This window comes from Hemitrygon akajei, chromosome 1, assembly GCF_048418815.1.
Source record: "Hemitrygon akajei chromosome 1, sHemAka1.3, whole genome shotgun sequence".
NCBI classification, from domain to species: domain Eukaryota; kingdom Metazoa; phylum Chordata; class Chondrichthyes; order Myliobatiformes; family Dasyatidae; genus Hemitrygon; species Hemitrygon akajei.
Genome location: NC_133124.1, coordinates 69,568,068 through 69,580,012, shown reverse-complemented (window position 1 = coordinate 69,580,012; position 11,945 = coordinate 69,568,068). Strand labels below are relative to the sequence as shown.

At 45.0% G+C, this 11,945-nt stretch overlaps 1 protein-coding gene across 1 annotated transcript in view; it reads right to left on the bottom strand.

Moving 5' to 3' along the window:
- Window positions 1–543: 543 nt before the first annotated feature.
- The window catches only part of LOC140732057 (transmembrane and ubiquitin-like domain-containing protein 1), a 34,836-nt gene continuing 23,434 nt past the window's right edge, over window positions 544–11,945 (bottom strand). The window contains exons 2-5 of the mRNA XM_073054590.1: window positions 5,859–5,968; window positions 3,486–3,835; window positions 2,867–3,434; window positions 544–2,068 (exon numbers count right to left, since the gene is read on the bottom strand). Of these exons, the coding sequence (XP_072910691.1) occupies window positions 1,717–2,068; window positions 2,867–3,434; window positions 3,486–3,795 (1,230 nt within the window). The 5' untranslated portion in view covers window positions 3,796–3,835; window positions 5,859–5,968 and the 3' untranslated portion in view covers window positions 544–1,716. The remainder of the gene's footprint in view (window positions 2,069–2,866; window positions 3,435–3,485; window positions 3,836–5,858; window positions 5,969–11,945) is intronic.

The window sequence follows — 11,945 nt, the reverse complement described above, 5'->3', positions numbered from 1 at the left end:
AGCATTCCATAGATTCACTACTCTCTGGCTAAAAAAATCCTTCTTGCCTCTGTTTTATAAGGTCACTCCTCAATTTTGAGGCTGTGCCCTTTAGCTCTGGATACCCCCACCATAGGAAATATCCTCTCCACGTCCACCTTATCTAGTCCCTTCAACATTCAGCAATTTTCAATGAGATCCCTCTATATTCTTCTAAATACCAGTTGAGTACAGGCCCAAAGCTGTCAAATGCTCCTCATATGTTAACCCCTGTATTCCCAGAATCATCCTCATGAACCACCTCTGGATTCTCTCCAATGACAACATATCCTCTCTGAGATATGGTGCCCAGAACTGTTGACAATACTCCAAGTGAGGCCTAACTAGTGTCTTATAAAGCCTCAGCTTTATCTCCTTGCTTTTATATTCTATTCCCCTTGAAATAAATACCAATGTTGCATTTGCCTTCTTTACCACAGACTCAACCTGTAAATTAACCTTTTGGGAGTCTTGCACAAGGACTGCGAAATCCATTTGCACCTTTGATCCACAACACCATCAATCTTTTTTTTCAAAATACAGAAATTTATTTAAATGACTACGATATCACAATGTACTATTAAGCAACACTTAAATTTTAAGTAAATGCACAATATACAGTTTCAAATTAAAATATGGTTGTTATCTACAACACGAGCTTCTGAGGGCCTGCCACCAAGCATCATATTGCCTGCAAACTTAGACTCACCCATCCACATTTTCATCCAGGTTACTTATATACAGTATATCATAATCTGGAGAGATTCCAGCATGGATTCCCATTGATCACCACTAGTCACAGACGTTCAGCAATAACAATTTTCATCAACCACTACCCTTTGTCTACATCCAGATAATTTCCATACCTCAGCCTTTTAAAGAAATGAGTAAAGAGTGGAGTTTTTAATAGTATCTTGAATAACAAATACATGTACCTAAATGACACAAGATCAAAACACAAAGTTTACAGATAGAGCCAGTAGTTAGAAAACTGGAAGACTTGTAGTAAAGATCAAACCGCTCAACACCAGGAAACATCCAGACCTCCTCTTATGAATAATGACAGAGCAGGGAATAATAGGATGAAATGCACTGCATTTTTAAGAAACTACTGGAAAAATATTTGAATCAATAAAACTAAAGAAAAAAGTGATGGGATATGGTTGAGAGAATAGGTCACTGGGGTTAAACTTGGGAATAATACAGGGGTATGGAAAGAGCAGGAGTCAAGTAGATGGGCTAAATGGCTCCAGGATTTTTTTTAATTTACCAGACGTAACTGACTTGGATTATGAAGCTGGCCCTTTAACATCCAGTTAGTGGGGCAGAGGAAAACCTTGTTTTTGTTTTTTCTCCCCTTCAGAAGCATGCACATAAATGAAGCTTCCCCGGCCAGGCTGGACCCAACATGGACAATGGTGGACAGGGTGATGAGGATCCCCAATCATTACAATACCCCTGCAGAGTAGGCAGGGTATAAAACAATGACCTGACTGCAGTCATAAGGTGCAAAGAGCTTTATCGATGTCAATGACAGCACTATTGCCTCATCAAACAACTCCGTAACAAAGCAGAAAATCACACGATAACATTATAATCACACCTTCAAAATGACTGACAGTTTCAATTGATAAAAATTGGCATTGGTGCCAGTCCTGAATGGAGTACACTGTCAGCAGGGTGAGCCAGCTCACAATCTCACCGTCGGTAAGCTCCGAAAGCCACAAAGCTGAACAGAATGGTTATGCCGACCAGCGAGATCGTAGCAGGTGGTGTGAAGAAGTGCCGATAGTTGATCTGGTAATACCACAGAATGGAGAGCATAAGGAGGAAGAGGGGCAGCATGAGACCCCCGATGTTGAGGGTGGTGTCAGTGTTCTCCGCTGCATGGCTCCCTGCTGGAGACTGTGGAGTTGCATTCTGCGAGATGTGGCAGTGAACTACACAGTTGCCCGTGATGTGAAGTGAGGAGAGTGTCTGTGTGTCATCTCTCAGTAGCTGCCCTTGGTATATAAGACGCACCTGGTGCTCCTGGTGGGGAAACTGAGTCCTGGCAGGGGGAAGACAGACAAGCAGATTAACAAGCAGCTGCAGGCAGCACCAGCCAGCTATAGATACAAATCACAAATGAGTGCGTGAATAAGCAGGTGGGTGGGCAGGAAAGGGGTTTGTTTTGCTGTTGTTGTTATTACTGCTGGTGTTGTTCTGCTGAATATGGCTTGCATGCTATGTTGATACTGGAATGTGTGACAACTTGTGTGGACTGTCTGCAGCACGTCCTTAGCTGGTGTTGGTTGTTAACAAAACGATGCATTTTATTGTATGCTTCAATGTACATGAGATAAATAAATTAATCTGAATCAGCCTCTCTGCTGACGTTTGGTTTCAGGGCTTGGCCTCCTGCTCCTGCCTTCACTCAAACGCATTCCAAGTGTGGTTCAAGTCACAGAGATTCATTGGGAGGTCATCGCCCCATGAGTGGGTCACCTCCAAATTATATGCTGTCCTCATCAGACACGTAAAGGGGCAGACAGCTCAATGACCCGGCAGAGACAAGGCACAGAGACAATTCAACCCAGCAGTGGCTGCATGATTACTGACTGGACATTAGCCACTAGCCACGTACCTGCATAGGTCAACCAACTGCTACTGAGAGCTGACAGATCCCAAGTTCCCACTAGGCCAACTGTCTATTGCATTGACGCAGAGGATGGAGGTAGGAGGACAGAAGACAGAGGATGGAGAGGTGGGATATGCAGGGAGATTTGTGCTTGAGTAATGAAGAACACTTTTTGCTCAAATAAAGTTGAAGTGATCACATGGTATGGAATCAGGGTGGTGATGTTACCTTTTTATGTGTCCAATCGTATGTTCAGGTCTGACCTGAACTATTCTCTCTGTATCATTCAAAAACTTCAGTCTCATCACCATGGAGCTGTCCTGTGCACAGTCACTGTGGGGAAGGTGGCCACCAATGGCCTGAGTCTCAGCTGCATCCCTGCCTCTTGCTGTGGTCAGTCGCTGCCGTAACTGTACAGGCACGGGATCTGAAACCAGGTCCTCAGTGGCACTGACTGTGGGCCATGCCTCCTCGGGTTCAGGCACAACCTGCTCCTCTATGTCATTCCTCTTCTCTTTCTCCTGTCTCTCCACCTCTACCCTGTCCCTCTGCCCCTGCCCTTCTGACCTGTTCCTCTGCTCCTGCCCCTGATCCCTCTGCCACTCCTGCTCCTCCTGGTCTCCCTGTCCCTCCCCATCGCCCCTCTGGCTCTCCATCTCCCCCTCCACCCCACCCCTCTGGCTCTCTATCTCCCCCTCCACCCCGCCCCTCTGGCTCTCCATCTCCCCCTCCGCCCCATCCCTCTGGCTGTCCATCTCCCCCTCCGCCCCATCCCTCTGGCTCTCCATCTCCCCCTCTGCCCCATCCCTCTGGCTCTCCATCTCCCCCTCCGCCCCATCCCTCTGGCTCTCCATCTCCCCCTCCGCCCCATCCCTCTGGCTCTCTATCTCCCCCTCCGCCCCATCCCTCTGGCTCTCTGCTGTGCATCCTGGTTCTATTGTTGCAGTCTCGGATGCTGCAGGCTGTGCTGAGGCCTCAGTGGAAAATGGGCAAGCAGGGTCCTGCAGCTCCACGGGAGAACCATCAGCAAGTTGCTGTGCTTGGTCGCTTCGATCGATGGTGTGAGTGGAAGCCCATGACAAGACAAGAACCAGCAAGATGAATACCAGGCCGAATAGCACAGTCACCTCATCACCCACTCCTTCGATTAAAGCCATGGCATGGACCACGATCTCCCACAGTCATTCAGCTGGGAAGCTGAAGGAATAAAACACAAATGATGAGAAACAAGAATGGGACCATGATCTCTGAGATGCTGGTGAGATTAACAGGAAAGGTAGGTTACCAATTGTCAGGTGGTGTCACAGACAAGGACCCAGAAGACTGGAGAACAACGTTACTTTTATCTAACAAACACGAGGAAATCTGCAGATGCTAGAAATTCAAACAACACACACAAAATGCTGGTGGAACACAGCAGGCCAGGCAGCATTTATAAGGAGAAGTACTGTCGACGCTTCGGGCCGAGACCCTTCGTCAGGACTAACTGAAAGGAAAGATCGTAAGAGATTTGAAAGTAGTGGGGGGCAGAGGGAAATGCGAAATGATAGGAGAAGACTGGAGGGGGTGGGATGAAGCTAAGAGCTGGAAAGGTGATTGGCGAAAGTGATACAGAACTGGAGAAGGGAAAGGATCATGGGACGGGAGGCCTTGGGAGAAAGAAAGGGGGAGGGGGGAGCACCAGAGGGAGATGGAGAACAGGCAGGGTGATGGGCAGAGAGAGAAAAAACAAACTAAATATGTCAGGGATGGAGTGAGAAGGGGAGGAGGGGCATTAAAGGACGTTAGAGAAGTCAATGTTCATACCATCAGGTTGGAGGCTACCCAGCTGGTATATAAGGTGTTGTTCCTCCAACCTGAATGTGGATTCATCTTGACAGTAGGGGACAGTCCATGGATAGACGTATCAGAATGGGACGTGGAATTAAAATGTGTGGCCACTGGGAGATCCTGCTTTCTCTGGCGGACCGAGTGTAGGTGTTCAGCGAAATGGTCTCCCAGTCTGCGTCGGGTCTCACCAATATATAAAAGGCCACACCGGGAGCACCGGACGCATTATACCACACCAGCAAACTCACAGGTGAAGTGTCGCCTCACCTGGAAGGACTGTCTGGGGCCCTGAATGGTGGTGAGGGAGGAAGTGTAAGGGCAGGTGTAGCACTTGTTCCGTTTACAAGGATAAGTGCCAGGAGGGAGATCGGTGGGAAGGGATGGGGGGGGACGAGTGGACAAGGAAGTCGCGTAGGGAGCAATCCCTGCGGAAAGCAGAAGGGGGGGGAGGGAAAGATGTGCTTGGTAGTGGGATCCCATTGGAGGTGGCGGAAGTTACGTTGAATTCTACGTTGGACCTGGAGGCTGGTGGGGTGGTAGGTGAGGACAAGGGGAACCCTATCCCGAGTGGGGTGGCGGGCGGATGGGGTGAGGGCAGATGTACGAGAAATGGGAGAGATGCGTTTAAGAGCAGAGTTGATGGTGGAAGAAAAGCTCCACTCCTCCCTCCCTTCCCTTTCTTGATCTTTCTGTCTCCATCTCTAGAGATGGCTTATCTACTGATATCTACTATAAGCCTACAGACTCTCACAGCTACCTGGACTATTCCTCTTCCCACCCTGTCTCTTGCAAAAATGCTATCCCCTTCTCACAATTCCTCCGTCTCCGCCGCATCTGCTCTCAGGATGAGGCTTTTCATTCCAAGAAGAAGGAGATGTCTTCCTTTTTTAAACAAAGGGGCTTCTCTTCTTCCACCATCAACTTTGTTCTCAAACGCATCTCTCCTATTTCCCGCACATCTGCCCTCACCCCATCTGCCCGCCACCCCACTTGGGATAGGGTTCCCTTTGTCCTCACCTACCACCCCACCAGCCTCCAGGTCCAACGTATAATTCTCCGTAACTTCCGCCACCTCCAATGGGATCCCACTACCAAGTATATCTTTGCTGTGTCCATTCAGTGTGGTTTATGGTAAGATAGCTTGATTTATTTAAAAACTGTTAATTGAATTGGATTTGCAGTTATACTTCCTGAAGCTTATGGTTTGAAATTATCAATGATAAGTAAACAACGAGTTTCCTAAGTAATTGGATAACAACTGGTTAATAGAAATCAAGTGACAAAGGAACTGGCACCTGAGAATAGGGATCTGATGGTTCCAGTAAAGGCAGTTCTCATGAGAAGTGACATGGTGAGAGAGAAAGAAAAGAAGAATTTTTCCATTTATTACCTGTGGCTTGAGGAATTACGTTCACAACGTGGGAGCTGGATCAACAGTGCATCAAGGAGGGGAAAGCTGCTGGTACACCTTGTTCCAGGAGGCAGTCACACCTTGTAGATCTATAGAGTTGTACAAAACACAGATAGGCCCTTAGTCCCATCACATTGATACTGGTCCATTTACGATAATACCATCCTCCCACATTTGGACTGGATCAGTGTGCTTTGCCTATTTAAGTGCCTATCTATACTTCTCTTTAAAGTAGAAATTGTGTCCAATTTGAACATTCCTCTGGCAGCACATTCCAGATTCTAATCATTCCCAATTAATCAATCTTTCATAAAAAGCAAGATCCCTCGCTGGACACCCATTTCAATTTGACTTACCATTCCATTCTGACATGTCTGTCTGTCCACGGCCTTCTCTACTGCCATGATATAGCCAAACTCATTCATATTTCATCTGGGTACCCTGCAACCTGATGGCATGAACAATGATTTCTTCAATTTCATTAATTCCTCTCCCCCACCCCTTCTTTTTCCATTCCCCATTCTAGTTTCCCCTCTCACCCCTTCTCTTCTCAACTGACCATCATCTCCCTCTGTTTCCCATCCTTCTCTTTCTTTCATGGTCCACTGTCTCCAATTAGATTCCTTCTTCTTCAACTCCTTACCTCTTCTACCTATCTCCTCCAAGCCTTTTACTTTATCGTACCCAGGCACTTTTCTCTTCATCTGATTTCACTTATCACCTGCCACCTTGCACTCTTTACCCTCCATCTTCTTATTCTGGTTTCAGCCCTCTTTCTTTCCAGTCCTGATGACGGGTCGCGACCTGAAACGTTGATTCTTTATTCCCCTCAATGAAAATCAAATTGCTGAGACAGGATATTCCCCACACAAAACCACGCTGACCATCCCTCATCAGCCTTTGCCTTTCCAAATGTACACAAACATCATCCTGTACCACTGATATAAGACTCACCAGCTCATAATTGCTTAGCTTATCCCTGCTGTCCCTATAAATTCATTGTTAAATTAATATAATCAGCGATCCTATCAATGATGCAAAAAAAAAAAAAAAATCAGAATTGGGACCCAGCCAGCTTCCTTGGTTCCCACAGCAACCGGGGCAGATTTGTCAGCCCTGTGATTTATTAAACTTTGTGGGTACCATAAACTTAACACCTCTGTGTTCTTAAAACTGACCTGCTCTAGTCCCTTTTCCTGAACTCGCTATCCTCCATGTCTCTCTCCTGGTTGAATACAGATGTGAAATATTCAATTAGGATCTCACTTGTATCCCTGTCTCCACATAGATTAGCCCTGTTGTTGCTCAACAGACTCACTCTTTAACAGTCTCCCCATTTGCTTCTGATATACTTACACAACATCTTGGGAGGACTGTTAAGAGCGGGATCAGAAGGTCCATTACCTGAAAGCATGCAGCATTTGTGACAAGGCAGGTGAATTAATGGTTGACTCTTGACCTCACAATCTAAGTCGTTATGTCTTTGCACCTTTTTGTCTGCCTGCACTGCGCTCTCTGTAACTGCAACACTTTAGTCTGCACTCTATCATTGTTTACCCTTGTACTAACTTAATGCACTGCTCTAAGTAATCTTTAATTAATTGATCTGTATGAATGGTAAACAATACAATATTTTCACTGTATACTTTGTCCTCGTTATATGCGTCTTCAGACTATGCGGATCCGTTATGCGAGTAGCCTATTTCTATCAATGTCTTCTTACATGCATCCAAAACTCAGTTATGTGAGCAGCACTGCTTTCCCACCCATACAAGTCACGTGTGCACGCCTCAGTCTCACTCCCGCCAGTCTCGCATTGGTTTTGGCGACGTGTGGATGTGCGAACTTGCACTCTTAAACTTTTGTTGGTTTTACCTACAGTGCAGTGATTTTGTTCTTGAAATATTTAACTATGCCTCCTAAGCGTCTTATGTCAATTCCTGGGCCATCAGCCAAGCGGCAGAGAACCGCTTTGACACTTGAAAAAAAGTTGGAAATTATAAATAGGGCAGTGTCGGGTGAGGTAACACAGCTCTGGGACACTACTTCAGCCTGGGTGAGTCCACAATCAGAAACATAAAGGAAAATGCTGAGAAAATAAAAGGTACAGTGGTTGATTCATCACGTGTCTTCAAAGATTGTTACCAAAGTGCGTAACCCAATTATGACAAAAATGGAGAAAATGTTGAGTTTGTACATTGACCATGAAACAAAGAAAAAAAACAGCTCTTAGTTCCGATCATCTTTGTGTAAGCTTTGGAAATTTATGGTCGCCTTTGTTCAGAGGCTGATGAGGAAGTGTCAAGTGATATTGTTAGCTTTTATGCAAGTAGGGGATGGTTTGCTAATTTATTAATCATCACAGTCTCCACAACTTAGCTATGCGTGGTGGGCAAGCTAGTGCTGACCACAAAGCTGCTGAACACTATCCTGAGGAGTTGCGGGCTATGATAGCTGAGTTAGGTGTCACACCAAAGCAGGTGTTTAATGCAGACGAGACCAGGCTGTTTTGGAAGCATATGCCAGAACACACGTACATATAAGTAAGGATTCAAGGCAGCAAAGGATAGATTGACTTTGCTTATGTGTTCCAATGCCGAAGGAGACTGTATGATGAAGCCTCTCTTAGTTTACCATTCACTAAACACCCGTGCTCTTAAGGGTTTGAGTAAGACTATGCTTCCTGTCCACTAGGCAGCTAACAAGAATGCGTGGGTCACTGGTCAAATCTTTGAAGATTGGTTTGCTAATCATTTTGCTGTTGAGGCTGAATGCTACCACCGGGAACAGAATCTTGCCTTTAAAGTTCTATTGTTGCTTGACAAAGTGCCAGCCCATCCTAAACATTTAGACAGCATTCATCCTAACATAACAGTACATTTCCTGCTGCTTAACACAACATCGCTGATTCAACCACTCAACCAAGGTGTAATGTTCTCGCTCGGGTGTAACGTAACGCCGAGTTAAACGTCGAGATAAACCGGAGTCAATGAAAACAAGGTTGCAGTAAGATTAACCATTTACTGTTCACTCTTCACATTAACGTATGGTGAAAACTGTTGATAAAACAATACAAGATTGGTACATTGTTTGTTTCCTTCTAAATATCACATTTACATCGTGAATACTTGCAAAGGTAAAACTACATTACATTAAAGTGCAGCATACAGTCAGAATCTACCTGCTCCATTGACTGCTTTAAATACACTTCAACACAAACTATCCCAACTCTTTAACTAACGAAAACATAAACCTTATCGACTGTCGTTACTTTTAACAGAATCGGCGTTAACATTTTAATTCAACATATCGATTATCTAACGACTTACAGCATTGCTTTCACTGTGTTTTTGGTGCGTAGGGAACAACTGCTCGCGCTGGACTGCCACATGTGAGCGACCCCCACCCTTGCGTTTATCCCAAACCGGTATTTTCCCACAAGACGCGGCGAAACCGGATGCGACGTCATCGCAGCCGCAATATATTACAAATGAATTTACTTAAACAATCCTAACTTTAACTAAAAAATGCTAACAAATTACTAAGCGAAAATATTATAAACTAGATAACTGCCATAAAGGCAGCACACAAGGTGTGATATTCACATTCAAGGTGTATTTTTTTTTTAACGGTGAACTCTCTCTCAGATGTTGCAAGCAACAGACAATTTTGAAAATCCCAGGAGTTTACCAACAGTGAGGGATTGGTGGAAGTCCTTCAACATCAGACTTGCCATCAACAACATTGATGAATCCTGGGAAGAGGTCAGGTCTTCCACTCTCAATGGTGCGTGGAAATCAATTTGGGCGAAGTGTGTGCACACCCTCAAGGGGTTTCCTGCCTTCACTGCAGCTGTCGAGGATTGTGTGGCCCTGAGCCGTAAAATTGGTGGGGAAAGACGTTCAGATTTCAAGACTGCTGACGTGATATAACTCCTGCATTTAACTCAGACTGAAGGCAATAACGATGAAGAGGAAAGTGTCGAGTTGCAGGTGAAGGATTTTACGGTGAAGCAACTGGCAGAATTTTTTAAGGCTGCGTAACACTTGGCACAAATGGCGATGGACATCGACCCAAGTTTAGAACGGAGTCAGCATTTCAGTCGTTCCCCGCAGTCAATTCTTCTTCCCTACAAGCAAATTTATGCTGAAAAACAAAATTCTGCCAAACAACCCTCACCACTTTCTTCAAACTGGTGTCATCTGCTGCCGGCAGTACTGAGCATTCTACGAGTCTTCCTTCACCCCTTGCTGTCCTTGATGATGCTGATGACACACAACTCTCTACCTCATTCATGTAAAGCTTCCCGACACCACCACAACAACCACTCATCTCCGAGAGCAAACACACCTGCCAGTGTCGGTGAGTACTGTACACCCTTTTATGTTAACTTTCTATGATTTATTACGTTGAATATTACCTTAAATTGATGAAATATACTACAATGTTGCCTTGTGGTACTGCTTTTGTGTCATATTGGTATGAAAATATGAATAAATTACAGATAAAACACTTAAGAAGCCCTCTGGAATGCATCCCTATTTTAATAATTATTCACATTATGCGCCGACTACGAGGAACGTATCCCCTGAGGATAGGGTACATGTGACAATAATAAACCAATATTCAAATAGTAATAAATTACAGACTAACAGTTTTTGCAGATAAATAGTTTTAAGGTGACCAAGAGAGGGACTATATATTGCATTCTTTGTTTCACGGAATCCTGGCTAACCCCTTCCATGCTGGATGCAGCTGTTCAGATTGACAGGTTCATTATACACCATCAGGATAGGTCTGTAAAGTCTCTCAAAAGCAGAGGTGGAGGTGTATGCCTCACGATCAACTCCTTTTTGTGCACAACTGTGTCAGTGATGTCCCAATTCTGCTCACCAGACCTGGAATGTCTCACAATTAAGTGCCGTCCATTTTACCTGCCGTGGGAGATTTCAGTGATCATTTTGACAGTGGTGCACATTCCACCTCAGGCCAATGTCAAACAGGTTCTAGATTATCTCAGCAATGGGAAAAACATGCATGAAACAGCACACCCTAAAGGCTTCACCATCATTTTAGGGAATTTTAATCAGGCCAGCTTGAAAAAGTCACTAAATAATTATCAACAAATCACTTGTCATACCAGAGCAAACATTGTTACACCACCATCAAGAATATCTACCGTGCTATTCCACACCCACACTTCATTAAGTTTGATCACCTGGCTGTACTTCTACTCCCTGACTAGAGGCAGAGACCGAAGACTACAGCACCAATAATGAGGATCAAGGTATGGACAAGGAAAGCACAGGAGTGCTTTGAGTCAGTGGACTGAACCATATTCAGGGATTCATCTTTGAATCTGGATGAGTATGCCGCAGTTGTTACAAGCTTCATTAAAACCTGTGTGGATGAGCGTGTGCCTACAAAAACTTGCTGTACATTCCCCAACAAAAAACTGTGGATGAAACAAGAGGTTTGTCTTCTGCTGAGGCCTAGATCTGTAGCATTTACGCCTGGTGACCCAGATCTCTACAAGAAAAACCAGGTATGACTTGCAGAGGGCTACTTCAAGAGTAAAGAAACAATTTTGAGCTATGTTGGAGCTGACATCAGATGCACATCAACTCTGGCAGGGTTTGCAGGACATTACTTCCTACAAAGTGAAACCCAATAGCATGAATGGCAGCAATGCTTCACTACCAGATGAGCTCAACACCTTCTATGCCCGTTTTGAAAAGGAGAATAAAACTACAGCTCTGAAGATCCCTACTGTACTTGGTGACCATGTGATCTCTGTCTCAGAGGCCGATATCAGGCTGTCTTTCAGCAGGGTGAACCCTTGCAAGGAGGTAGGCCCCAATGGGATACAATTTGAGCGAAAACTTGTATCAGTCAACTGGCAGGAGTATTCAAGAACATTTTCAATCTCTTTGAGAGGTGGTCATGGCTAGAATCAACTCCTGCCTCAGCAAGGACCTGGACCCACTACAAATTTCCTATTGCCACAATAGGTCTGCAGCAGACACAATCTCAATGGCTGTTCACGTGGCTTTAGACCACCTGGAC